Genomic DNA, 27,888 nt, shown 5'->3' with positions numbered 1-27,888 from the left:
TATTGAATAATCAAATTATTTCAAGCAATACAATTACTACCATGTCACGAACCTATCTGCCAAAACTTCACCAAGAATCGGATCACGCAAAGCAAAACTAATTTAGTTGTCTTCTTTATTATTTCAATCTTATTAACAATAAATTTATTCTACGTTTATTTTTTTATGAGAATTTCAAGAACCTATACACCAAAAATTCACCAAGAATCGGATGATGTAAAAATAAGCTACTTTCGATTTTTCTTTATCATTTTAACAAAAAAACTCATTCTATGTTGTGTGACCATGTCAAAAACTTATCTGTCAAAACTCAACAAAAATCATATTACTTTTTTTTTTTATTTAATCAAAATCATATCACTTAAAGCTAAGCTACCATAGGGTCCATTTAGTTGGAGTAGAAAAGTGGGATGATAGAAAAGATTTGGTTTTCCTTTATGTGTATTTGGTTGGAGGGGTGGAAAAGTGGGAGGATGAAAAACTTTTTTGTTTGGTTGGAGAGAAAAATGGGAGGATGGAAAATGTAGTTTATATAAATTAACTATTATGTCCTTATTATATAATATATATAAAGAGAGGGGTAGATGAGTGCAATAAAGTGAGAGTATTTGTGTAAATTACATCTTTCAACATTTTTTCCTCCCCATTTTCTTATCCTCCCAATTTGGGAGGAAAATAGGGAGGATAAAAAAAATGTGGGCTCGGAGGGATTATTATTTTTTCCCATTTTCTGTCTCTCTTGTTTTCTCTCTAGAACCAAACGATGAAAAATGTCATTTTTCACCCTATTTTCTTCTCCCTATTTTCCATCATCCCTGTTTTCACCCCAACCAAACATACCCATAGCTTAATCTTTATCAGTGTTTCAATCTTATGAATAAAAAAGGTATGTGTGTGCGTGCGTGTGTGCACACTAAGTGTTAATCATAACTGCATATTTGAATAATTGATACAATAACCAATTTCCACTTAGAGTGAATGGTGTGTGTGAGGGAGTAGGGCACAAATCAATATATATATATATATATACATACATACATATATATATTATTGTAGGGGCGAGTTTTGATTCTTAAGCCCAAAAGATAAATGGATTAAGGCCCAAAGAGCTCAATACAATAAATTTGTATAGAATGGGCTTAAAAGCTAGACTTCAATGGATCCAAGAACATGTGCAATGAATCAAAGACAGCAGGAAAGTAAAAAAGAACAAGTTCCAAGCAAAGAAATGGTTGATGTATGTTTGGGGCATATTGCTGACATTGGTCACACTTTTTCGCGTACTCCTGTGCTTCCTTTTGCATACTTGGCCACCAATACCCTTGGGTAAAGGCCCTGTGAGACAGTGACCTGCCCCTTGTATGACTTCTGCAAATCCCTTCGTGTAGCTCCTCTAGGAGTGGGTCCACTGCCTCGGGATGAACGCATAGCAAATATGGCCCAGAAAAAGAGCGCTTGCATAACTTTTAATCCTCAGACAACCAGAACCAGGGAGCTCTTCTGCACTTTATCAGCTTTGCCCTTCTTCTCGAGTAAGATGTCATCCTTGAGAAATAACACGATAGGATCCATCCAACTAGGCCCCACCCTAGTCTGGTGGATGAGGACACTTTGCTTTCTCGTCTCGGCAGGCTTGTACAAATCCTCAACCAGGATAACCTGAGATAAACTCTACGTCGAGAAGGTTGCAAAGATGGCAAGAGAGTCAACATGCGTGTTTCTGCTCCTTGGGATGTGTTGTAGGAAGAAGGATTCAAACTCTGATTACAAGTGCCTAACTTGAGTCAAGTAGCCCTTCATTCTCATGTCCCTGGCTTCCAATTCTCCCTTTACTTGGCCTACAACCAACCTCAAATCTAAAAATATCTCCACCGTTATTTCTCCCATTTTCTAAACCATGGCCATTCCAACCAACAAAGCCTCATACTCAACCTCATTGTTCATGGCCGAGAAGTTCAAAGAAACGTATGAAATTAATTATCCAAAGTCAAAACCCCATTTTTCTCTTTGAATAGGAGGGAAAGAAAACCGGAGTTTTGAGGAGCTATTATGGGGTACAGGAATGCAAATAAGGAAATTGCACCACATGTCATATCCGTAGCCGAGAAGGGCCATTATCATGCCAAGGAGGTCACACCCTCAGATAGTAACACCACGTCACTATCACGTCACCAGAGGAGGTCACACTGTAGAGAAATGGCATTGGGGAAGGGGTTCGCACTAACATGACTGAAGGGATGGTGGCTGCCACCACATTCATGCATCTCACCAAACCCCTTGGCCGCATTTATGTGGAGAAGGCCTCTGAACAGTGCTGTCTTGGTTGCTGTAACTCACAGGAGACTGGGGAGGGCGTCTGATGGGACAAGCATTCAAGTAGTGGCCTGGACAATTAACAAATGGAGGGCCAAGATCATCTAAAGGGAGCTATATGATGTGAGAGACCCTCCAGGGAAGAAAGGATCGGAAAAATCTACCAAAGAAACACTGTAGTAACAAGAACTGTAATAATAGCCAAGTCTAAAAGAAATATATTTGAAGATCATCCTCCTCGGATTTTTCTGAGAAAGGTTTTCTTTGCTTGGAACTTGTTCTTCTTTACTTTCCTGCTATCTTTGATTCATTGCACATGTTCTTGGATCCATTGAAGTCTAGGTTTTAAGTCCACTCTCTACAAATTCATTGTATTAGGCTTTTGGGACCTTATTCCATTCATCTTTTGGACTTAAGAACCAAAACCCGTCCCTACAATTATATATAAAAGCAAAGACTTCATGTTGAAGAGTATGAGGTTGTGTCATATGGCGCATTTCTTGAAGTTCTCTTTATTTAGTTTTCTACTTTAACAAAGTTTACATTTATATTAAAGTATTAGTTCATTGAATTAGCTAATAGATCAATGCAGATATTAATTATTTATTGTTGTGCATTAATTATTTATATTAAATGAATTTATATGATTATTTTTATAAACTTTATATAGAAAATAATTTATAGTTTTAATAATAATAATAAATTTAGAATATGACATTCTTACTTATGTTTAGCTGCTTTGACAACAATTGTCACAAAAAGCCATAAAAAAATTAAATATTTGTGAATTCACTAATATTAATCTTAATCCTTTAAATTTCCTAACTCCTTTGTGTGTGTGTGTGTGTGTGTGTGTGTGAAAATAACACTGTAGTGTGTATTATATGTAATTAGAAATATTACTATTATAATAAATATGTTTATTTTGTTATATTGATTATTTTAAGTATAATATATCATTTTTCTGAGATTTATATGAGAAAAAATTGGTTTTTTTATGTGAGAAACAATTGATCTGAAATATGGCATTTTTACTCAAATTTAGTTTTTTTTGCAACAATTGAAACCATGTCCAACAGAAAAGGGGGGAAAATTTTAGTAACACACAATTAAGAATGTAAATAATAATAACTAGTTATTGACCCGTGCGATGTACGGGATAATTTAAAGCAAGTTGTTGACAATTACTTTTGTTGAAAGTAAGTAATTAACCTATTGAAAGAAATAAGTTTTTGTTGCCATTTTTCCTTCAGAATAATTTTCATAAACTTAGAAGAGTAGGTGTTGCATTCCATCAATGATCAATAGAATCTTTTTTTTTTTTTAAATCATACCCAACAGCTATATAAAGATGGCCGAATCCCAATTACACTACCAAAAATAACCTATAATTTTATATATAAATTACATTCCCACCTTTTTGTATTAGACGTGTATTGTGCATATTTTGAAAGAGGAATTTTATCAAACAGCTGAACTGCAAACCTTTTAAAGTCATATAAAATTTAAATAGTCAAGTCATTCTAAAAACATCATATAGCCAAGTTTCAACCAATATAATGAAGATACAACAGCTACTAAGAGGAACATACACCATAGTTAGCATCCAAGAGGGGCCTGTGGACTATTTACAAAATATTGTTTGTCCCTAGCTGCCAAAGTTTTTGCTAGTGCAGATCAACACAGAGACAGCCACACATGAGAATTCGAAGAGAGAACAAAGTGGATAGATGATGATCAAACCATATAAGATGAACTCATGCACAAACACAAACAATCAGAGCTCTAAGAGCCAAATATTTCAGAACCCATCACATGCACACCCAACCTGGATACCTTATCATTCACTTCCGAAGAAACCCCGTGCCTTGTCTTCATCTTCGTTACGTGGATTCCCACTTTTGTCAGATTCTCTTATGGTTTCCTGATATATTCTGAAATTTCAAAGATGAAAAACATATTAGATCAGTTAAACTCAAGACTTATTCAGACGCAAACAACGATTAGCAACTCAAGTAAACTCAATGTAAGATCACAAAAACTATATATAATATAAAACTGATGATAAATTTAAACGTTTGTGACAATTTAACGCATTAGATACGTTGATAATATACCAAGTTCCAACCTGTGTGTTTTTTCAAAATAATTGAAAGCCAGAAGGCAGAGAAGCAACTGGGAGGGGAATACCGGAGGCAAGCAAACGTGACCAATACCAAAATAGTGGAGAAGATACATGACTGGAGTGGAGACAAATAAGGCTGGCGTCTTAGGGTTTGAGAGAGGAGCGAGTGAATCGTGACTAAAAGATAGAAGAAAGAAGTAGATGACAAAAGGGGCTGCCATGGGTTTTAGGGTTTTATTATGTTTTTTTTTTTTTAATATTGTGCTGACGTGGAAAAATATGGAGCAAGCAAAGCTTCGGTTTTATAGATAATAATAATAATAATTGAAAGACATATACATTTTTTAGTAGGCATATGAAACATGCCTATCTATATTAGTTAATTCTTCATGCATTTTTCAATTTGTAAACACATATATATAGTATGATCAAATCACTATACTACTCTTAGTGCATTTCTATTTTTTCTATATATAAAATAAATAAATTTTTACAATGAAATTTATTAAAATATCTTTTATACACATCGATAGTTGGGGTGGGGATGTGAATCTTGAATATTTCTATTGAAAATTGAAATGTTAATCAGTTAAATTACATGATTTTGGGTATAACTTATTTAAATATTGGAAAAAAAACTATTAATAAATTGTACCGCACATCTAGCTAGTTAAAATAAACAAAGAAGTACTATTTTTACTAAATCTTGATAAAACTTTACAATTGGATGTCATCTTTTCCTTTTTACAAAGCTTTAAGGACGAAGGTCAATTTACTAGTATCATGGTACATCAAAAGAATAATGTCTTCAAATGTATTTTCTTGGTTTATGGATACATGCATAGTTATGATTGTGTCTATACACCTCAACTCTTCATAGCGCGAGCAGTAAGTACATTTATGTTATCCAAATCAAAAAGAAAATTGACCTGGGATTAGGAGGGGCATAATGATAATGAATAGCAGATGTATCAACTCGATGACTCCCATCTTGGCAAGGACATCAGCTACTTTATTGCCTTCCCTGTAGTTATGTTATACTAACCCCAATATTCTTTGCCATAAACTATCCATGCTGTAATATCGTCTCGGATAATTCCTCCTCCTTTTGCAAGATCTCAATATTAAATAGATAATCCATCAGTATTAGGTTTAAACCATCCCAATGATGGTTGAAACCACTTGATTCCTCAAAACCATTTTTCTCACGTCTTCATGTTTTTCAGTTGATGGCTCAAATATTCTTTCAGAAAGTATTAGTTTGTAGAGAAAAGAAAATATCAGAGCTATGAAATAGAAGATACAAACTTTTCAGAATGAGAGGATACTAACTTATATGTTTGTATTTAGAAAATTTCCCTATTACTTTCGAATTCTGAACTGAACTTAGGTTCTAAAACCGAGCCTTAATTAGTAGGATTCCTGAAGAAAGTTTCCTAAACAATATTGTTTTAGTTTCGAAAATTTGGGGTTGTTTGGTATGATATTTTAAACAACAATTTTTAATATTTAAACAACATTACATGTATTTCTACATGTCAATTCTCAGCTTAAAAACTAAAAAAAACTTAACTAATTTTTTTTTTTTTTAAAACAAAATGAAAACCAATCTTTGAAAGGGGAGGACTTACCATCAAAAAGAAAAAAATAAAAAAAATAAAAAAATAAAATTAGCTAAGCCACTAGTAGTAGTTTCATCGCAAATCAGCCAAGCCACCGCTTTTTTTCAGTTCTCAGTTTTCCACCACGTCTGATCATGTCACCTCCTCAGTCCTCACCATCTTCTCTTTCCTTTTCTTCATTCTTTCTTTCTTATTTTTCTTTTCTATTTCACCTTTTGCTTTCCCTCTATTTTCCTTGTTTTATCTACCGTAAATCTCTATGCAAAATTTGAAATAAGTGAGACGGTGTCTCTGTGATGTGATAAGTAAAAGAGAAATAATACATCCACAACATTTTTACAATATTTTTACAACAAATCTTAAGTGGTAGGTTGTTACTGGTTTTTATTGTTGAGGCAAAAAAGTAATCTTAGTGTTAGGTTCAAATTTGAACCAATAATAACTAATCATCTACGATTTGTTGTAAAAATGTTATAGACGTAACTAAGTAAAATACCCCTATATATTAAGAGGATTTGGAAAGTTAGTTATTATTATTTTTATTGTCAAAAATACCTATAATTTAATTAATCTATTCTTATTCCTTAAAAAGAGAAATAAGGTTAAGATAGTAAATCAACTAAGATTTTTTCACTACCCTCACACTTCCCACTTCCCACTTCCCAGCCTCCTTACCCCAAATTTCTAACCAAAAATAAGAAAGAAAGGCTACTCACCCATGGCCCCTAAAAATAAATAAATAAACTACCAACGGTTCCAATTAAAAAAAAACTACTCACATCACATAATATTAAAAAAATACTAGCCTTTTGAGCAACTACTCACATCACATAAAATTATTTCACCACAAATGTTTAACACTCGTCACACCCCTAGATTTTTTTTGTGATTGGAAAATATATTAATCCCAAATTATAATTTATACAAATTATTAACTTTTACCCAAAAAAATAGAAGGGAGCACTTGCTCAGAAGTTAGTTGTTGTTGTTGTTGTTGTTATTATTATTATTATTATTATTATTATCTTCTATATATATTAAGAGGATTCAAAAAGTTAGTAATGACTTTTAAAAATGTCAAAAATAGCTCTAATATAATTAGATAATCTTTATTCTTAAAAATTAAAAAAAAATAGGGTTGAAATTGTAATTCAGCAAAATTCAAAAAAAAAAAAAAAAACTACCATAAAACTTTTTTTCTAAAAATTAACACACTCTCTATTTAAATATATCTCACGCACATTTAATACATTTTTTTTCCTAAAAACTAAAACAAACTAAACCCATTAGTTTACTCAATTTCCAATTCTAAATTTTAGTTTCTACAAGTAGATAAATTCAAATTGAAAAAATACATTAAAGTCAAAATAAAAAAAGAGTCTCATCGCACACCCACAACCAAAACCAAACCAACAAAATCATCATCACCACACCCACAACCAAAGCCAACAAAACACATCACTACCACACCCTTAACCAGCCACAAAACCCATCACAACAACACCCACAACTGGCCATAAAGCACAACACCACCACAAAAGAGAGAAAAATAATTTTTGAAAGAAAAAAAAAATAGAGAGAGGTATTTTCGGCCATAGCTTAAGAAATTTAAAAAAAAATAGAAAAAAAGAAGAGGACGTAGGCAAGATATGGAGAAGAAGAGATGAGAAGCAAGGGAGAAAAAAGAGAGAAACGGATGGTCAGAGAAGAAAGAAAGAGAAAAAATATTTTTTAAAGAGAAGTCGAGAGAGAAAGGAATAAAATAATATTTTTGTTATAAGATTGGAGCTACAGTGAGCTGTTATCTTTGACATCTCACTGTAGCTCAGTTGCTATTTTTTTTAAGTTTAGTATCTTTGTTGTAGCTTGCCTTTTGGTGTTTTAGTTGCTAAAATAACATTATAGCATTTATATCACCTTTGATGAGAATGCTCTAACAGAATAGAAGAAATGCTTGAATTGAATGAAGTTATAATTTAGAGAACTAAATTGATAAAAAAAACAAAATCAAAGCAATGTTATTAAACTCGGCACAGCCCAATCAGTCGAACCGATGACCCGGCACATAGACCGATCTATGTCATCAATTGGATCAGATGTGCACAAGACCTGGTTAAAACCGGTAAAACCTAGCGGGTTTTAAGCAAACTGTGTGACCTAGCTGGATTTTAATGACCTAGCTAGGTTTGTGAATTTTGCAAAATTACATCAATAGGTCCATCCCATTGACTTCTTTATTGTTTAATGTGTGATAAATGGTAATTTAAATAAGAGAAAACCTAAAGAGATATAAAAAAATGCACCGTTCTCTCACTTCTCTGCCGATTCACACTACTCTACGCATCACTTTTTATAGTTTCAATTCCCCAAACATGCAACTCTACATCAATTTTTTGCTATAAACATATCACTTTTTAGTTTCACGTAGCTAATTAGCACATACATATGATTATATTAGTATATGTTATATAATTTATTGTTCAAACCTTATTTTCTCTTCTTTTATTTACTTTTTTGTGTTATATTTGTTTATTGCTTTAAGTTTAAGTCTTAAACATTTTTTTTTCTCTTCTTTAATTTACGTAGTTTGAGATTTCCTTTTTTAAAAAATTTTATTTTAATATGCAGAATTTAAAAACATGTAATAAAATTTTATTTAGCAAAAACTTTTTTGCAATCTTATAACATTGGCTTATTATGCTTGTGAATTTAATAGAATTTTTAATGCTAAACCTTGATTTTGAATTATAATAGCGAGTTTAATTTAGGCATATGACTTTTTTTTGTTAATTTACATATTTTATGTTATGATTTCTCAAACTTATATATATATATATATATATATATATATATATATCTTTTAAAAAAAATTTATTTGACTCTGTGGTTCGACCATTGACCCACTAGTTGAACCAGTGACCCAATGACCCAACTAATAAACTAAGTCAACCTCTGATCTGGGTTTAATAACTGTGAATCAAAATTAAATACCTGAAATGAATTCTAATAAAACTTAGAAAAACGTTTTGCATTTTTGCCAAAATAGTTTTACCTTATTCTTTTTTTTTTTTATGGGTCTTATTACCTTTTTAAAATTATGGGAGAGCGGGCTTGGGTTACTTTAAGCCGTGGCCCATTAAAAAAAACCCAAAAAGTACTAACCCAGCGGAAAGCCCCTAAAGCTAACGGCTATAAAATTCCAAAACTTGAAGCCTGGGTACTAAATAGGAGCCGTTGGATTTCACATCCATCTAACGGTTCAAATTCGATAAAGAAGTCGACCGTTGGAGCTTGGCCTCGATTCATATAATAGATAAACACATTGACACAGAGCCAAAAAAAACAAAACCAAAACCAAAAGTTCTATAGAAATTGAAGAAAGAGAAACTTTCAGAGAGAAATAGAGAGAGGGAGAATTGTGGTGGAACGAGGTGGCGACCCCAGACGGTGAAGGAGGAGAGACACGCAATAGTCGTCTCCAAGTGTTTTTTTCGTCGCTGTTGTCTAGCTTTGGAGGAGTTTTTCGCTATAATAATTCTCAAGAAGAAGAGCAAGATATGGCTTCTAGAGCTCTTGTTCCTCTGCAACAACAACAACTCAAAGGTACTATCTTTTTTCTTTTTAGATTTCTAAGCCAGTTCTGTTTTTTTGCCTTTTCTGATCTGTTAGCCACTATTGGGTTGAATCTGCATCTGGGTTTTCTTTTAATATATGTTCTTTTTTGGGATATGGAACAACTACGTTTTGAATCTGAGACTGGGTTTTCTTTTAAGGTTTTTGATTGTGATTTCTAAACCCATATCTGTTTTTTGATTTTTTTTGGATCTGTTAGCCACCATTGGGTTGAATCTGCATCTGGTGTTCTTTTAAGATGTGTTCTTTTTGTTCTATTTGTGGGATTTGTAGTAATTACGTTTTGAATCTATGTCTGGGTTTTCTTTTAAGGTTTTTGGTTGTGGATTTCTTCATTATCTTCTTGAGTTGTGTTGAATGATTTTGTGGAGACCCATGTAGTGATAATTTCCTTTGATTCTTTCTGAGTTCTTTTGAATTTTTCTTTTGCTCCTAACGTTTTAGGTTAGACACATCTTTGGAAAAAAAGAAAGAATTAGATCCAAAACAGAAAGGATCGTCTATGATCTATCTGAATAAATGTTTGGTTTGTGGTAATTTACAAATTTGAGGGATCTTTTGTTTTGCGCAAATTATTGATTTTTCTTGACGGCTAATTGGGTTTTGCAAAATATAAGGTTTCAGTTTCAGATTTAACATAGTTGCTTGTTGTTAATGTTCGGATATTTGTTGATGAGAAGCTCTCCTTGTTAATTGTTATTATTATAAATTGTATTTGGATCTCTTTGCTCAATTTGTATTTTGGGCTATTTCAGGTTCTCTTATGTTTTGCTCCCAAAGCCTGGTATTTGTGTTCTAGCTTTTTCTTTTGAAAAGCCTTTTGATTTTGAGATTACTGGTATTTTCAGGTGAAGGAATGCAGAAGAATGTACCTGCAGAAGGCAGGACTAGGCGGGTTCTCCAAGATATTGGTAATATGGTTGCTGAGAGAGCTGTGGAAGTGAAGCTTCAAGCTCAGCCCATTGCAAGGTCTCTCTCTCTCTCTCTCTCTCTCTCTCTCTCTCTCTCTCACACACACACACACTCACACATCACCTTGCTTACGTGCTTATATGTGTAATTCTTGTCTTGCAGGGCTTTTTGTACAGAACTACTTGCTAATGCACAAGCAGCAGCAGAGAAGAACAAGGTAGCATATCATTTATTTGAAACATATATGTTTTCAGTTAAGCCTTGAATTGCACCGTCACCAAATTAATAAATGTACTGAATTTGTGAAGTTGCAGAAACCAATTAAAGATGCTTTAGGTGCAGTAGCTGGATATGGGGTCGTTGTGAAGAAAGGCGGTGTAGCAACAAAGGTGGCGGCAGCTCAAAAGATTGTCAAGAAGCCTAATCCTGAGGAGGTGATTGTGATTAGCTCAGATGAAGAGGATGAGGGTAAATGTGCTGGTAGAAGAAAATCAAAGGAAGGGCCTTCAAGGAAGAATGTCAAGACCCTCACTGCAATACTCACTGCTCGAAGCAAGGTAATTTTTGTATTTTAGGACCCCCATTGTGGTTTCTAATTGTTGATCATGTTCTGTTACATTGTTTGTCCTAAACTTGATTAACCTCACAGGCTGCTTGTGGAATCACCAAAAAGCCCAAGGATCTGATAGAAAACATTGATGCTGCTGATGTTGACAATGAATTGGCGGTGGCTGAATATGTGGATGAAATGTACAAGTTCTACAAAGAGACTGAGGTACTGTTTTTATACCTTCTGGGCTCTCTCTCTCTCTCTCTCTCTCTCTCTCTCTCTAATATTAGAATTTTCTGATGCAGGATTTGAGTCAAGTGCATGACTACATGATTAAGCAGAAAGACATAAATGCTAAGATGAGATCAATCCTTGTAGACTGGTTGATAGAGGTTCATCGCAAATTTGAACTCACGACAGAGACCCTGTATCTCACAATAAATATTGTGGATCGATTCCTTTCGATAATGGCAGTATCTAGGAGGGAACTTCAGTTGGTTGGAATCAGCTCAATGCTAATTGCAAGCAAGTATGAAGAGATTTGGGCACCAGAGGTAGTATTAGTATTCTTTGCTTTCGTACATGCTCAATGACTTTGTTTTTAATGAAATGTTCTTTTGCCTAATCTTGGGTTTTCAAAATGTGCAGGTCAATGACTTTGTTTGCATTTCAGACAATGCCTACCTTAGGGAACAGATATTGGTCATGGAGAAAACAATCTTGGAAAAGCTGGAATGGTTAATGACAGTCCCCACTCCTTATGTTTTCCTTGTTCGATATATCAAAGCCTCTGTGCCATCCGATAAGGAGGTACACAAATTTTGTTGTGATCTTTGAGAATTTTCGTGTCTGATGTTCTGATTGTAAGAGATAATTGGGATTAATTATTTGATTTTTATGATGTGTAGATGGAGAATATGGTGTTTTTCTTAGCTGAACTTGGTCTACTGCACTATCCTACAGTAACTTCATATTGCCCTTCAAAGATTGCTGCTTCTGCTGTTTATGCTGCACGATGTACCCTTGACAACAGCCCTTTCTGGAATGAAACTCTAGAGCACTACACAGGCTATTCTGAATGCCAGCTAAAGTAAGACTACATACTTATTGTTTTGTTAGTCAAATAAGTACATAAGTTGATGAACATTTAAGTTATTATATGCATCTCTTTCCATGTACCACAATTGATGATGTTTACTTTTTAATGTAACAGGGATTGCGCGGAGCTCTTAGTAAGCTTACATTCTGTGGCTGCAGAAGGTAAGCTCAAGGCAGTGCATAGGAAATTCACAAGTTCAGATAGGGGTGCTGTTGCTCTGCTCACCCCAGCCAAAAGCCTGTCAAGCAAATCATCTTGAAGAACTTGTATTGTATTCAACTTAGATGATGGCATTAGTTACCAGTATGTCACGCCACTTTGTTAATTGGCTGGCAATTGTCAATAGGGAGGAGATCATTTTGCTGTTATGATCCGTCATTAAGCTTCTATTTGTTATATTCTTTCTTCACTTGTAGTTAGCAAAAACAAAGTGTGTGACGCTGTTCAACTTTTGTGTAATGATGATTACTAAAAGTATACTTGTGGCCATCCTTCATTGTTTTACCAGGTGTTCTTTGCCTCTTCTATGTTTGGTTACTGAATGTCATATAGCAAACCAAGACTTTTGGTGGAGAAGAGAAATGGACTTTTGGTGGGTGGCATTTTCTTATCATAGTTGAGATGGTGTGTGTAAAAGGCAATTTCTTCTCATTGCACATAAAAGGCAATTTCTTATCATATTGCACAACCTTTTTCACGGTTTTCCATTTTGTCAAATTGTGTACTAAATCACAACATTTCTAACGGTTGAAAAAGTAACAAGTTAATTTTTTTTTTTAGGGTAAAAAAAAAAAAGTAACAAGATAAGTTTTTAAACGGTTAGGGCCTTAGGGGTATTATTATTAAAAAAATTTGAAGAAAAAACATACTCCGTTGGTTATAAAGGAGCCTCAAAAGCACAGGAAATTCGAATAAACAAAAATATGCTGCCAAGGATAGAGACCCCAAAAGAGATTCCCCAAGCACTACGTTTAAGACAATATTCCTAATCCAAACCAGCCACCACCACCCAAGCACTACGTTCAAGACAATATTCCTAATCCAAAGTCACTCATGTGGGAAGAGAATTAAGACAATGCACCACCCACTTCAAGCGAAGTAACATTACAATAATAGTACCTTTGAGGGGGAAAGAAAAATGATAATAAAAAAATAAAAATAAAAATAAAAAAAGAAGAAGCGATTAGTAATTGTCTCAGAAGCGATTAGCAATTGTAATTACAAGAATAGTACTCCATTATTTTTAAGGGGAAAAGATAATGACAAATAAAAAAATAAAAAAAGGTGATAAATTATATAGATTACTCCCAAAGCTTAAAACTATTAGGAAATGTGAAATTTATTCACTTCACCATTATTAGAACCATTATTCTAATATAAAGTGATAATTGCAAATGAGGTGTCTTTCTCTTACTCAACTTCACCGGAGCCTTCATGACCGGTGCTGTTGTTGGCAATTCCTTCTTCATTGACCTTAACCTTAGCCCCACAGCAGCCCTTCTTGTCACGCACCTCAGGCTCAACCTTTTTCCCACAGCAGTCACCATCCTTCTTTCCAAGCTCCAATCTCCTCTCTAGGAACTCCGAATTCTCCTTCCAGACCTCTCCATTAGCAAGGACCTCCTTCTTCCATATAGGAACCGTCGCCTTTAACTCATCAATCACATACTTACAAGCATCCAATGCATCAATTCGATGAACAGACGAGATTGCAATGAAGACACTTGTTTCTCCCACTGGAACTGGCCCCAGCCGATGAGCAACAGCAATGGAGTGGAGATTCCAGGATGATCTAGCAGATGAACAAATGGATTTAAGGTATCGGATTGCCATCGGTGTATATGCCTCATATCTTAGCTCCAAGACTACTTTTCCTTCAAAGGTGTCACGTGTTGTGCCGGAAAATGTTGCTATTGCACCAGCTTGTGGGGCGCTTACATAGTTTATGTACTTGGCAAGGTCAATTGGATTATGCTCTTCCAAGATTTCCACTAAAGTTTTTTCCTCAGCAGCCATCATTTGAGAGACAGTTGGACTTATTCTGAGCTCTGAAGGATTAAGTAACTTATATTTTTTCACGTATATTTCCAAAGAGTAATAGAAACGTGTGGTTCAATGGTCCAGATTCCAGAAGGATGGCAATATCAGCCACACTGTTTGCATAAGGAAACAAGGGGGAAAATTGGTGTATGAATTTGGAATGTCAATATTATGACCCAAGCAACAAAACTTTAAAAAAAAAAAAAAAAAGTTTAATGACATCATAATCGGAGAACTTTTTCCTTTCTTCTTAAAAAAAAAAAAAAAAAAGAATATACATAAGCTAGCTTTAACTTCAAGGAGAGGACGAAGGGGAAGGAAAGATTCGAAATAATGACCTCTTCATGAGGTGTAGTTCATTAGGAATAAGATTTTATTGTTCCTTCTTATGATAAGAAATATGGCACCAAGTAAAAAAGTAGTATGACAAAAGTTTAGCGTCCACAATCAGAGATTCTTTGTGGAAAGTTGGAAAAGGCAGTTTTCATCTTAACTTGCACACAATTAAGCCTTTCGGAGCTCGTTCATAGTTCATAGAATTTATTCAAACTGACATCTAGACATAATCAGATCAAGTCGTAAAAGGGAGAAAAAACTCTTGCATGAAAATCCCTCATAAACTGAATTTAGTGTTCTGCTTAAAATAAAAATACAGACCATATATATAGTTTGGATTTGGAAGAAACACATTCTCTCACTCCCTTTTTCGGTAACAAAAAGAAACACTCTTATAAAGGAACAGGCCATCTAATATATGAAAGGGAAAATTCATGTATTAATTCTCAAGAAGTTCAATTGAGGTAAAAAAAAAATGCAAACCTTGCGTAGAGGTCAATAAGAAAAGTTCTGGCTTTAATAATCGCTCTTGTTCAATGAGAAAGCATAATTTTGTCTTTAAACTGAAATCTCTCTAATGGTCAAGATGTAAAATTCAGAAAATGAAATTTGTTAAAAGTAAATTTTAGCAAGCCGTGATTTTTGAACAGTCACAAAAACCAACAGCATGCCATGATTTTAAAACAGTCATTAAAGCCAACATGTCAATGAAGGCAATAAAGCCAGTGAGTGTGAGTTTGGGAAGTGCATTTTGCGCGTTTAAGTGTGGCTATGTTTTTTTTAGTGGGTCCATGAGCACTGTTTACGAGACTCACAAGTATGGAAAAATACAAATCTAACTTTAAAACTGGGTCCTACGGCACTATTCACACATTTAAAAATTATTTTACTACAGTGTTTTCAGTTTTTAACAATAAGCAGTATCCAAACAGGCTTTGAGACCATAGAAGATTAAATTTCACAAGTGAATAGCAGATGTTATATGAGTTTCTTAGCAATTTAACGAGGCACAAGACTAGATGGGGCCCCAATCAAAACTTTTCCTTACACAGAATTGAAGACAATGTTCACCTATAGGCAGCAGTAATCACACTTTTGAAAACACCCATCAATTTGACATATACAACAGTTACATAGACATTTGATAAATGGTTTAAACCCAAAATATCATGTGTGTGTGTGTGTGTGTATTTTTATTTACCAATAAAATAAGGTATGAAAAAGCCATAGAGTTCTTCAGCCAGTCACTGGTGCTTTGTCCATGTCATCTTTTGCAACTGAAACATTCAAAAACCCTACCAAGGCATATTTTCAATATTACCTAAGAGTACAAGCACAGACTGATGCAGGACAATGAACTCTAAGAGTGGGACTTGTGTTTGAAAAACAAAATTAAGAATAACACAAAGGACTAAGACCTATGAATCAACTAAGGTTTGCTTTAAATCAGCACAAAGATTTGGAAAAGAAAAATAGAACCCAAGACTCACCAGTTCACCACCTTGAGTTGCTTGGAATCAACAAGTGTAGGAAAAGGATAGGAACCTATCAATCAGCACCTAGGCTTCCTTGGAATCATCACCAAAAACTGAGAAAATTCCAACTCAAATTTTATAAATCCCTGATCAACTATCTAATGCTGATTGTTCAGTCCATGGCCTTTCGATAGGCTCTCCAAATAACATCAACATGGAAAGAAAATAAACTAATGCCAAGAGTACATAGTGATACTTATTGCCCAGCCATGTTGATCAATGTATAAAAAATTATGTCCAATTTTAAAATATATATACCTAAAAATAAATATTAATTAATTGTTGTATCCTAGCCATTTCGTATCCTAGTTTTTCAAGAAATGTTGTGTCGCCGTACTACATATCGTGACGTACTACGTATCATGTCCGTATCCATGCGACTTAGCATAGTATATGGAAATACAAATGAAATAAAATCTCTTTAACAGCATCAATATCATCATCATTAATCACAATCAATTAGGTCCAGCAAAATCAATCAAATGGGTCTAATTTAGTATCCACTCTTAACTCTCCTGCGGTGGGAGACACTCAACTCCTATCAGTGTAGCTCAAGTTGATATTAGATGGGTGGGAAACCTTGGGATTGAGTGGGGCCTTTTTTTTTCCCACATGGGCCAAGTTATGCTGAACTGTTTGTTTGTTTTTTTTTTTTTTTTTTTTTTGATGAGTCAGGTTGAGTAATGGGTGAACTAGGATTGGAGTTTTTCCCCCCTTCTAAAAGGTCAGGATGAAGGGATTGGGGATCGTTAATGGGTTTGGTTTTAATCTCTAGAAAATGGATTTTAAGGGCTTGGTGGTGGCGGCAGCTAGTCAGCCTCCCCAGTGGGCTTTGACAATGCTCAAAGATGTTTGGGATGTATGGCTTTGTGGTCAAAGTCAACAGTGGAGAGATGGGTCAATGCCAGAGCTTCAATTCGGTGTTTCAGCCGACATGTTCACAAGATTGCGATTATGTGAATCAGTAAATCTTTTAATTGCATACCCAGATCAAATCTGATTGGGGCTGCCTGTTAATGTGAGTTGCCAGATCAAGAAACCAAGTTTGAGCTTGGTTGCTGCTGATGGGTTGGGTGGTGCCCAAGAGTTTGAGTCATGAGCTTACGCTGGTTGGGTCTTGCTGTGACAAGTGAGTTGTTAGTGCTGACAGAGATGGGATGATAAGTCTGGTTTACTTCGAGGTTTTAGGGCTGATGGTAGATGTTGTGTCCCAAAGCCTTGTGTCTGGATTACATTCACCTGCTAAGTAGTAACAGTGGATTTGCTAAGAAGATTGCCTCTGCCTCCAAGAGTTTAGTTTAATAAAGGACTCCTTCAGTTGCTTGTAACTGGGAGATTAGGTTGCTGTTATCTTTTGATATTATCATTTGTTATTAGACTGTTATATTTATCTAGGATAGGTGTTATAGTTATTATCTAGTTTAGCCAAAGTTTTGGCTAAAGTAGAATAACTGTCATTGTTATCGGTTGTGGTTATTTGGTATGTATTTAAGTTGAGTCATGATGAATAAGAGGCAATAGAGAATTAAACCAAAATTTCCTTTCCTTTTCCTCATTCTTGGAGATTAGTCGTCTCGAATAGACTACAATTCCATTAAACCAACTGGGACAGATCAATAGACAGGGTGGAGGGGTATGTGTCTCGCATCTTTTGTTTGCGGATGATACGATTCTGTTTTGCGATGCAGATGAGGAGCAGATTCTACATGTGCAGATGCTTCTTCTTTGTTTCCACTTGCCAAGCTGTGACAGGTTTAAGGGTTAATGCTTTGAAGAGTGAGATGGTTCCTATAGGGGAGGTTCCTAATGTCCATGTCTTGGCAGAGATTTTGGGTTGCCGGATTGGATCTTTGCCTATGACTTATCTTGGTATGCCATTGAGGGCGTCCCACAAGTCACCTACTATTTAGAATCCTATTTTGGAGAAAATGGAGCGTAAGTTGACTGGGTGGAAGAAGATATATTTGTCAAAAGGTGGAAGACTGACGTTGCTTAAGTACATTGTCTAGTCTTCCTACTTTTTATCCCTTTTTACTATCACTACGCGTGTGGCTAATAAAATTGAGAGGTTGCAAAGGAATTTCTTGTGAGGGGATTCCAAGACACATTTGGTGGGATGGGATAGGGTGTGTGCACCTCTGGAAAATGGTGGATTAGGAGTAAGGAAATTAACTACTTTTAATAAAGCCCTACTAGGAAAATGGTTATAGCGGTTTGGGGTTGAGGAGACAAGGCTTTGGAAAAGGGTTGTAGCTCTAAAGTTTGGGGAAGAATGGGGGGATGGACTTCCAAGCTAGATAGAGGGGTACATGGGTGTGGGTTGTGGAGAAGTATTTGAATGGGTTGGGAGGCTTTTAGCAAAAATATTCGGTTTGAGGTAGGGGTGGGAGATAGAGTGAAGCTTTGGACAAATTAATGGTATGGGGATTCTCGACTTCAATTGACCTATCCGGGTGAGTATAGGATTGCTTCCAATAAAGAGGCCGCAATGGCCTCTTCTCTTGAGCGGTTGGGGACAAAGGAACAAAGAAGCTAGGATATTCGCTTCATTCGGAGACCAAATGACTTGGAGATGGGTGGTGTGGATGAATTTCTCCGTACTTTGGGTTCTAATTTACCTCATATTGAGAATGAAGATCGTACGCAATGGAAGTTGACGAAGAATGGAGATTTTGATATCCAATCATTTTACAATAAGTTAAGAAGTCCCTTGCCCATTATCTTTCCTTGGAAAAGTGTTTGGAATGTTAAGGCTCCTTGGCGTGTTTCTTTCTTTGTATGGACTGTTGTATGGGATAAGATCCTTACAGGTGACAATTTGAGAGGTAAAGAGAGGGATTTTGTTGATTGGTGCATTATGTGTCGTTGTAATAGGGAGACGGTGGATCATTTGCAACTTCATTGTGGTAAGACTTACCGGTTGTGGAGTTTGGTTTTTAGATCGTTTGGGATTTTATGGGTCTTGTCAAGACCGGTTGCAGATACTCTCTTTGGTTGGTGGAATTGGCCTGGAAAGCATTCGTTTAGCATTTGGAATTTAGCTCCGTTGTGCTTACTGTGGAGTCTTTGGAGGGAATGTAATTGGAGGAAGTTTGAGGACATGGAAAGTTTTGATGACCAGCTATTAGCTTCTTTCAGTGACTCCCTTTTTGACTGGTCTAGGGCTTGGGGACTCACCACCAGTGATTATCTCTCTATGTTCCTTAGCTCTCTCCTTTATAATTAGTATCTTTTCTTTCTTTTTGTCTTTTTTTTTTCTCTTCTCTCTTTGTAAATTTTCTCTACCTTATGTTTTTCTGCATAAGGTAGTGTTCTTGAATATACATCTTTATTACTTATCTAAAAATAAAATAAAATAAAAGATGAGAAGTCTTTTATGGTTTTGTCTGGCTATGAGGGTTTATTTGGGCAAGTAACACATTGTTGAATAAGCAATTTGAGGTTCAAATCCCGCCTACACTGAAAAACAATTGGTGTTTTGGGCTAATGATGATGATAAAAAGCTTTATCAATCATCATAGAGCAACCATAAGTTGATTTCTATCTTATCTATCAGAGGGGAAAAAAACCACATTTTTGAAAGGCAACAATGGCGGCTTAAGAAATTTTGGGTGGTTGGGGTGAGAGTGATACCACCCCCCCCCCCCAACCCAACCAAACCATTCCAATCACAATCAAGGAGGTATATGGTGGTTTTATTGTTGTTGTGGTTGCTATTTGGAGGTGAAAGGGTGACCAGAGAGGTAGGATTTGGGTAGGTTGGGGTGATTTTGGGTTTATGGGCATGGGTGTTGATATTATTGTTATGAATGGTGGTATCTTGGTTGTTGGTGTCAAAGGAGGAGATATCTCATATATTAGATATGTATCCTCCATTTCACGGTGTGAGTCTATGGCACCCACACACTGTAAGGAGGTTGCATATATCCAAGACATGAGATAATTATTGGCATCGAAGACAGGCAACTGATGGATAAATGCTTGTTTGCTCTAATACCAAAACTGATATAGAACAAAAAACTCTAAAAAGGGACTTGTGCTTGAGAAACAAAAAGAAGAACAAAACAAAAGGATAGGATCTAAAAATCAATTTCTAGGAAGAATGAGCTCTAGCTAAAGCGACACCTCCTTCCCTTGCAAGTGCTAAGTGGAGGATGGATGAGGTGGTGGATTCAACATCCACTGGAGGATGAGATTGTGGATTCAAAATCCACCGGACATGTGTGTAACTTAACAGTAATAATAAAAGCGACTTTTTTTGGGTAAATTGCACACCCAATGGTGGAACCAAAATTTTAGTTTAGAGGGGCAAAATTAAAATAGAAGATAGAAAACTAATTATCAACTAATATTATAATTAATTAATCAAAAATTTAATGGCTGTAAGAAGTATAATGTAAATGTGAACTATAATTGAAATCGGTACTAATTTTTTTCAAATTTAGAACAATATTGGAAAATCCTTTTCAAAACAAGTTCATTTAGGATTAAATTGGGACTCAATATAATTTAATTATGTACATGTTTCATAGCAAAATCAAATAGCTTTAGGTATATATTATGAATTTCATATAATTAAAATATATATATATATATATATATAACTCTATATAATCATTGTTGTATTAACTTAAAAGATTAATTTAGATATAAGAATTTTAAAATGTAACTTGATATGTAAAGAGCAAATTGTAATTTAGTAACTTTAAAAAAGGAAAATATAAAATATAAAACCAAATATGTCTATATGATATCACATTATTATGGAAAGAATTTTAAGAGAGATCAAGCATTGAAATATAACTTCAATATATATCAAGTTTCCTTTTATAGGTGGACAATATTGAGGATTTTTTTTTACTTAGAGAAGTCAGTCAAACAGTTTCTTAGGGGAAGGGACAAGAAGCTTATAAAGAAAACACGGTAAATAATTTTTTGGGAAGGGTCAGGTAGGGACAGGAGGGCAATTGCCCCCCTGGCCCTGCCCATGACCTCACCCTCCACCTAGACTTATAAGAGGAGGAGGTACCAGTTGAGCTACAGCTACTGGGAGAGGCCATTCAAAAAATAATATTACAAAAGAAGATTTCAACTAGATGAAGGATTCTCTTAACCTAGACCACAAATCATAAGATTGTAAGCCATTGAGTCAATAACAGTGAATTAGTCAGTATTCCACAATTCATTTAGGCTCTGGTTGTTTTGTTGTAAAACATTTTTTATGTAAAAATGTTTTCAATTGAAAATGTTTTATTTTCTGGTGTTCAGTCACATTCCTAAAAATGCTCTGAAAAATATTTCCAGGTGTTTGGTGTGACGTTTATTTCCTAATTTGGGAGTGTGCCTATTGAGGACTTTCAAGGGATTTGCAAAACCAATATAAGTGCTACATAAATTTGGTGCTAACTTGTGTACTCAAATGCTAATTTAAAAAAAAAATCAGCTAAGAATGCATTAGGGATGTCTAAAGACAAACTCAATCCACGACTCAGTGATTTCTTTTCATATTTTTGTTTGCAACATGTGGGATCCTCGAAAAATGAGAGAGAGAGAGAGAGAGAGAGATCACATTGCAGATTGAGAACCTGAAAGATAATTAAGGCAACTATAAGGATGAAGAGGGAGGAGGAAAAAAAAGGAGGGGGAAGAGGGGGGGGGGAGGAACACAAAAGGTACAGTGACTAGTAACAACATTTAAAAAAAAAAAAAAAGATAAAGAAGATATTAGCAACGGAAACTCCAAGATGTATGTAATATTCATGTAATAAACGTGATTCTGGGACCATGGGCATGGATATCTGCAACATGCCTTTTATCAAACACATACCATACAGCTTGTCCAACTAAGGACAAGAGAAGCATAATTTTGCTTCAGAAGAAGTTCCGTCAGATGTCACTTAAAATGTTTTGCAGTTTTAGGATATCAATGATGTACACACAATCAAACAGATTCTATTTCAGCGAATGATGTAAAGATCACATACCTTTAACAATGAAGCCTAATATCATAAGACTTGTGAATCTATCAAAGCACACGCCTATACCAACAGAAATACTCAAGTTAATTAACTATACAAAGAAGGCAAAGCATAAGTAGTACAAAACCAATTCAAAAAATATAAGAAGTGCTAGAAACTAGATAAAAAGAAGGCAGTTGCGCAAACCAAATGAACAATATACGCTCACAATTATTGTCAATTGAAGGTACCTATATGTTCTTTAGGCCAACACAAAATAAGGGCAAGAAGAGATGGTAACACCCCAAAAAAGGAACTACATAAAAGGTAATGGCCCCAACCACCCAAACACACCAAATCCTACCTTCCAAGGATCATATTGATAATTTTCTAAATATATAAATAATTAAAAATTATTGAATTATGAGCAGACTTTCCGCACTTTCATTAGGCATAAACATAATGCAGCTTAAAGTGCACCAGTTTAATAAAATATCCCAAATGGAAATAATCACGGAAGAACAAAATGCAAATGCAAGCAACCAATATTTGGAATATGGAGCGAAATGCAAAAACAAAAACCAAAACAATTATGAATTGCAGGGTAAGTTTAACAACTATAGAACATAAAGGCACAGTATATAGTCTAAAAATTACTACCAACTAGATGGGAGCTACTATAAAATTAGCAAACGACACCTTTTTCTTCTTTTTTCACGGGCTAAAATGAACGAGACCAAGTAGAATATGGGCACAAGCAGAGAACCTTGTATCAATCAATGATACAGGTTTGCACTTGATCATGATTTACTAACTAGTAAATAATGAGTGCATCTGGGCACCACAAAACTTGAAATAAGATCCGCCAGCCAATTTTCAGGCCTGACGCAAGTAATGAGTTGAAACCTAATTTCTTTCCTGTTGATTGTTTCAACTAAAAGTTATTAAGTCCTATACACAACTGGGTAAACATATCTCAATTGCTTTGGCAGTTGGCCCCAGCTATAGAATGATGCATTATTAATGTATTAGAGAAAGTACCTCTAGAGAGGCTAATAGGTCGGTATGAAAAATTAAAAAAAAATAACCCACACCTGTACTCAAATTATGAGAGATACTATTGAGATGGTTCAGCTACAAATCAGAGCATACTAATCCACCTAAAAGTAACCTCACTAATTATGATAAATTATATATTTACAACATATGTATGGAATGCATACTAGTGAACTGTACTACAAAACTCAACTGTGGTTGGATGAATTCAGGTATGTGACAATTCACATCGATAGCTTTCCACAGATATCAGAGGGCAAATTGGATATTTCACCGTCTACTTACGCCATGCATTAACAATACTACCACATAACAAAGTTCAGTTTACTGATCCATGCTAAAAACAAATGCACTACACTGTTTATTTAGCACCAGTCCACAAGCACATTATAACAGGCAGCCAATATTGATAGTGAAAACTAGAAAATAAAGTATTTTACAAGAGTTGACAGCCTTAAGACTATCTCTGCTCATGTAAACTCCACTAATATCCAAGCAGAATTGATCATAAAAACAATATCACGCTGAATAGTAGTATAGTATTTCGGTGAGATATGACTAGGCCGAAAGTGCCAAAAGAACAAAAATTTCAAAATAAAAACACACACACACACACACATATGGCAATGAAATTTTTGAAGTTTTAAAAAAATGAGTTGCATCTTTTAATGTTCAATGACCATGTTGCCAGAATCTGCAATTTGTTTGCTTAACAATAATGGAAAAATGAGGAAAACATTCTTTTTAAAATAACAAAAGAAATAGACAAAGACTCAATCATACTTACCTAGGGCAATAAACAGCAGAAGGAGCAAAATGAAATACATGAACAAATAAATCAAAATTAATTGCATCTAAAAACCATTATAATACAGAACAGTACTTGACCCCATTAAAGTATCCAACTCCATATAAAGATATCACTATCATAAATTCACTATCCATCATTCAATCAAGGAAAACAGATCATTGAAAGTAAAACTAAAAATTTCTTCCATTGGGCCCCACTTTAATAGGCTCAACATCATAGCCATTTCCTGCATCGGCAAATACTTCAGCCTCCAACTCTGGTTCATCAAGAGAAAGACATACAGTCTCAAGCATGCCAGCACCCTCAAATGATTCAAAAGCATCTCCTCCCACATCCCACATTTTGTTCTCTCCTTGCATGTATTGTGGACTTCTTCTTGACAAGAGACGAAGATTGGTATGCACAAATAGTAAATCTTCAGCAAATTTTGGCTTAAAATTGTTCCTCTTGATCAAATTTATAAACGAATAAGTACTCCAATTCCTCTCACAGCAAGATAAGGAACAAGGTTGTCCAAGTAGTTTTATGGCTAAACTTTGTAGTTTGGGCGCTGAAGACCCATGGACAATCCACCAAATCTTTGGATCCATGATTCCTCTATCATGCGAGGAATCATGATCTCCAAACTTATCATACTTAGCTGCAAACTCTGCAAACTCAGTATTGACCCTTGTTCGCTCCTCAATATCTGGAAAATATCTTTTCATACATTTGTTCCTTTCACGAGAAATTTCTGCATCCCTATGGGGCGCAACACGATTAGGAGCCTCATCAAGCCACATTCTGCTATAGTACCTAGAAAACAAGAAATGACAGCTCCTTGTAAGAAATCAATATAATACACTTATCCGAGTATTGATCTAATTATGATTATAAAACCTAACAAACATTAAGCACGTTGGAGCTCAGAATTCACCTTGGGTTCAATGAATGTGCCAAGCAATGAAGAGGTGTGTGACTTTTGTCCCACTCATCAACTAGTACTTTGTGCATTACGGAATAAAAGGTTGAATCCTCATCTTCCTGCGTCCCTTCATGTTGATATATAGCCACATTTACTCTTTCAATTGTCGAGTCCCACATATCATATACACAATGAAGAGATGGCTTCTCTGCAATAGCAACCCTTAGCATTTGATATATGGGATCCATAAATGAAAGTATGTAATCAATCTTTTCCCACCATAAGTGATCTAGTACTTTTTCCTTCACAAATTGTGCCTTTTGAACATTATCAACTTCCAAACAAGCCCATCTATCACTATTAACCATGTTCTCAAGGTCGCTTTTAATGAGTTTAAACCTTTTGAGCAAGACAATCATTGTGGCAAAGCGTGTATCTGCTATTGCAAGTATCTTCAAATTAGCAAACAGTTCAAAAATGACTGTTCTCATTGAGTGATGCATAATGAAATTTTTCACTACCATAGCATCTGCAATAATAGTTGTAATCCACCTACATTCATCATATGTAACATCTTTAGCCTCTCTGTCTTTTGCTTCACATATATTTTTTATAACAAGATTGATGCTTTCAACCACACACGGTGTCCAAAAAATGTGTGGATATTGAGCCTCAACAAGCATTCCGGCAGCCCTACAAACAGGAGCATTGTTTGTTATCACTTGAACCACATTTTGGGGTCCAACCTCAGCAATGGTCTCCATAATCAAAACAGCAAGAAAATTTTCATCTTCATATTTACCTTCACAGTTAATGGCTCTCAAAAAAATTGGCCAACCTTCTGTTACTGCCATTAAACTTACAAACGGTTGCTCTTGTTCGTCAGTCCATCCACCGATTACGATACTTACACCCTTCTCCTTCCATGTGTTTTTGATGGGTTCCAACAACCTCTCAATATTTGCTTTCTCTTTTTGAAGAAGTGTTGTCTTCAACATATTGATATCAGGGGGACAATAATTACTGATTAGATTTTCAGCAGCAAAAGAATATGCACTTATGTAGAATGGATTTTGAGCAAATTGAAACGGCAAGCCTGCTGAATAGAACATCTTGGAAATCATAGCATCTAAGTGTTCCTTAGCCTCAAGAGTCGACGATTTCCCTACAATTGCACATTCTGCGGCCTTTCTTTTCTTTGGCTCTAAACTCTCCTGCTTAGATGAGCCAATGGCAGATGCCCCAATGCCAGAACATGCACTAGAAGACCATGAGGTTGCATTAAAAGGAGGCGGTGGTGGTGGTGGTGGTGGCGGCGGCGGCGGAGGCGGTGGTGGCAGTAGCAAAGGAACCAGTTCAAGGAGATTTTTTCTAACCTTCGGTTCAGCTTGATCCATTACCACTCTTCGCATTTCTTGAATATCTTGAGGTGTCACTTTGGAGCATCCTCGAATTCCTTGACCCGGTATTTTTAGCAAGTGAGACTTAACTCTAGTATATGACCCTTTAAAAATCAACTGACAATAACTGCATTGGAATTTACAATTCCCTCCCCCTACACCTATCTTGTCTATTTTTGTTACATACTTCCAAAGCGGGGAAATATCATCCTCAGCCGTGGGAGTGCTACTACCCGCAACACCGGTCATATTCCTAAAACAATAGGTACAAGTTAATCCATTGACAACCATCTACACCATAAATATCAGACACAAACATTCACAAGCAACAATTAGAAACACAAATACTCCTCTATCCCAAATTGTTAGTACTCTATTCTATTTCAAGATGCCCAAAATGTAGTCTTCTTCGAAAAGCTAATAAATAAATTTCCTGACTACCCTTTTTACTTCATTCAAAAAGTGAATACCCCTCTTCCACTAGAATCTAAATTAAAGAGGGTAAGTTTTCGAAAATCGTATCTTTTCATTAAAAAGACATTGCATTAAACAATGTCCCCTTTAAAAATTTGAACTTTCTAAACATGACCAACAATAGGGAGCAATCCTTAAGAGCTTCCGTCATACTAGGAAAAGCGGCTAAAAACACATGATAATTGGCAAATTTAGAGCTACACAGAGCTATATTCACATCGTTTCAATCGTTCCAGAATGCATTACGCATTGCTTCCGAATTCTAAATCTATTCTATGGCATTTTGGGTCCCCCACCACCAACAACAACAGCAACAACAAGTTCTAAATGGACTTATTTTCATACCATGAACATGTTCCTGAATTGACAACTCTAAAGACCGAATTTTATCAACTCAATTCAGAATTTCTAGTGGTATTGAGAGAGAAAGAATGCGTTTTTCTCAGATGGGTATCGCAAACTTTAACAGAATAACAAACTTTAAAAGAAATATTACAAAACAGTATAAAGATACAGAGACTCAAATCGATATTGAACGATGTATACAATAGAGTAGCTTAAAATTTGTAGCAAGAAAAATGAAAGAGAAGATAGAAACAACATAAATCACCTTTTAAGGTTTTTGTCTTCTTCTTTTCAAGTGCTTGACAGCTTGAGTGAGTCCAGCAGAAATGTAAGGGTTTCGTTGCCCACTCATAAACCTCGCTACTTCAAGCGCCCTTTTTTCCTTTTTTAACGCCTTCTATTAGTATTATATGGGAGTTTATGAAATAGACCCAGTTTTATTTTCTAGTATTTTATAAAAGGCACTCGTATTTAACTTTAATTACAATAAGGTGCAAACCCTTTTTCCAATGTTCCACTATCAAGTTCAGGTGGTGTTGGCTTCCAAGGGTATCTTTGGGAGATATAGATTTGCATTTAAGGACATACTTTGGGAGGAAGGGAAGAGGGGGGAAGTTCCCTCCCAATTATAAAAAGGCAGTACAACAATCGGATTAGGGTGTCTCGTCTCCTCTTTATGACTAAGAGGACTTGTGTGAAGTGGGAATAGAGTAGGGTGGGTTTGACTTGTTTGAGGTTAGTTTTAGGTATTTAATTGATCTTGTTAAATTGGCAAA

General features: G+C 35.3%; 2 protein-coding genes across 10 annotated transcripts; one reads left to right on the top strand and one right to left on the bottom strand.

Annotated features, from left to right (window-relative positions):
• Positions 1-9,397: 9,397 nt before the first annotated feature.
• LOC142606880 (G2/mitotic-specific cyclin S13-7-like) lies at positions 9,398-12,756 on the top strand. Of its 2 annotated transcripts, none has more exons than XM_075778244.1 (9): positions 9,398-9,663; positions 10,542-10,662; positions 10,768-10,822; positions 10,914-11,162; positions 11,255-11,380; positions 11,461-11,709; positions 11,804-11,965; positions 12,064-12,245; positions 12,369-12,756. In XM_075778244.1, the coding sequence occupies exons 1-9, from the start codon at positions 9,618-9,620 to the stop codon at positions 12,511-12,513; spliced, it is 1,335 nt and encodes a 444-aa protein (XP_075634359.1). In that variant the 5' UTR covers positions 9,398-9,617; the 3' UTR covers positions 12,514-12,756. The 2 variants fall into 2 exon arrangements, with proteins under 2 accessions (XP_075634359.1, XP_075634360.1); XM_075778245.1 differs by having other exon boundaries at positions 9,469-9,663; positions 10,920-11,162.
• Positions 12,757-13,413: 657 nt separating this feature from the next.
• On the bottom strand, positions 13,414-27,732 carry LOC142607761 (molybdopterin synthase catalytic subunit). 8 transcript variants are annotated; one of them, XM_075779375.1, is made up of 5 exons: positions 27,378-27,732; positions 22,150-22,203; positions 16,121-16,218; positions 15,832-15,925; positions 13,414-14,407 (listed from the first exon to the last, which is right to left on the bottom strand). In XM_075779375.1, the coding sequence occupies exon 5, from the start codon at positions 14,271-14,273 to the stop codon at positions 13,665-13,667; it is 609 nt and encodes a 202-aa protein (XP_075635490.1). In that variant the 5' UTR covers positions 14,274-14,407; positions 15,832-15,925; positions 16,121-16,218; positions 22,150-22,203; positions 27,378-27,732; the 3' UTR covers positions 13,414-13,664. The 8 variants fall into 8 exon arrangements, 7 of the variants coding, with proteins under 7 accessions (XP_075635490.1, XP_075635494.1, XP_075635491.1 ...); XM_075779379.1 differs by lacking the exon at positions 15,832-15,925; XM_075779376.1 differs by lacking the exon at positions 16,121-16,218.
• Positions 27,733-27,888: the final 156 nt, after the last annotated feature.

The sequence above is a fragment of the Castanea sativa genome, chromosome 8, assembly GCF_040712315.1.
Source record: "Castanea sativa cultivar Marrone di Chiusa Pesio chromosome 8, ASM4071231v1".
NCBI classification, from domain to species: domain Eukaryota; kingdom Viridiplantae; phylum Streptophyta; class Magnoliopsida; order Fagales; family Fagaceae; genus Castanea; species Castanea sativa.
Note: the sequence above shows the minus strand (reverse complement) of the source record. Positions and strands in the feature narration are given on the sequence as shown.

What these genes read in the sequence shown, in the direction of transcription:
- LOC142606880 (XM_075778244.1), top strand. Translation starts at nt 9,618, where the DNA reads ATGGCTTCTAGAGCTCTTGTTCCTCTGCAACAACAACAACTCAAAG. An exon ending in GCAACAACAACAACTCAAAG is followed by an intron (nt 9,664 to 10,541) that starts GTACTATCTTTT and finishes TGGTATTTTCAG; the next exon opens with GTGAAGGAATGCAGAAGAAT. An exon ending in CTGTGCCATCCGATAAGGAG is followed by an intron (nt 11,966 to 12,063) that starts GTACACAAATTT and finishes TATGATGTGTAG; the next exon opens with ATGGAGAATATGGTGTTTTT.
- LOC142607761 (XM_075779372.1), bottom strand. Translation starts at nt 26,542, where the DNA reads ATGACCGGTGTTGCGGGTAGTAGCACTCCCACGGCTGAGGATGATATT. An exon ending in GCACATTCATTGAACCCAAG is followed by an intron (nt 24,785 to 24,905) that starts GTGAATTCTGAG and finishes CTTGTTTTCTAG; the next exon opens with GTACTATAGCAGAATGTGGC.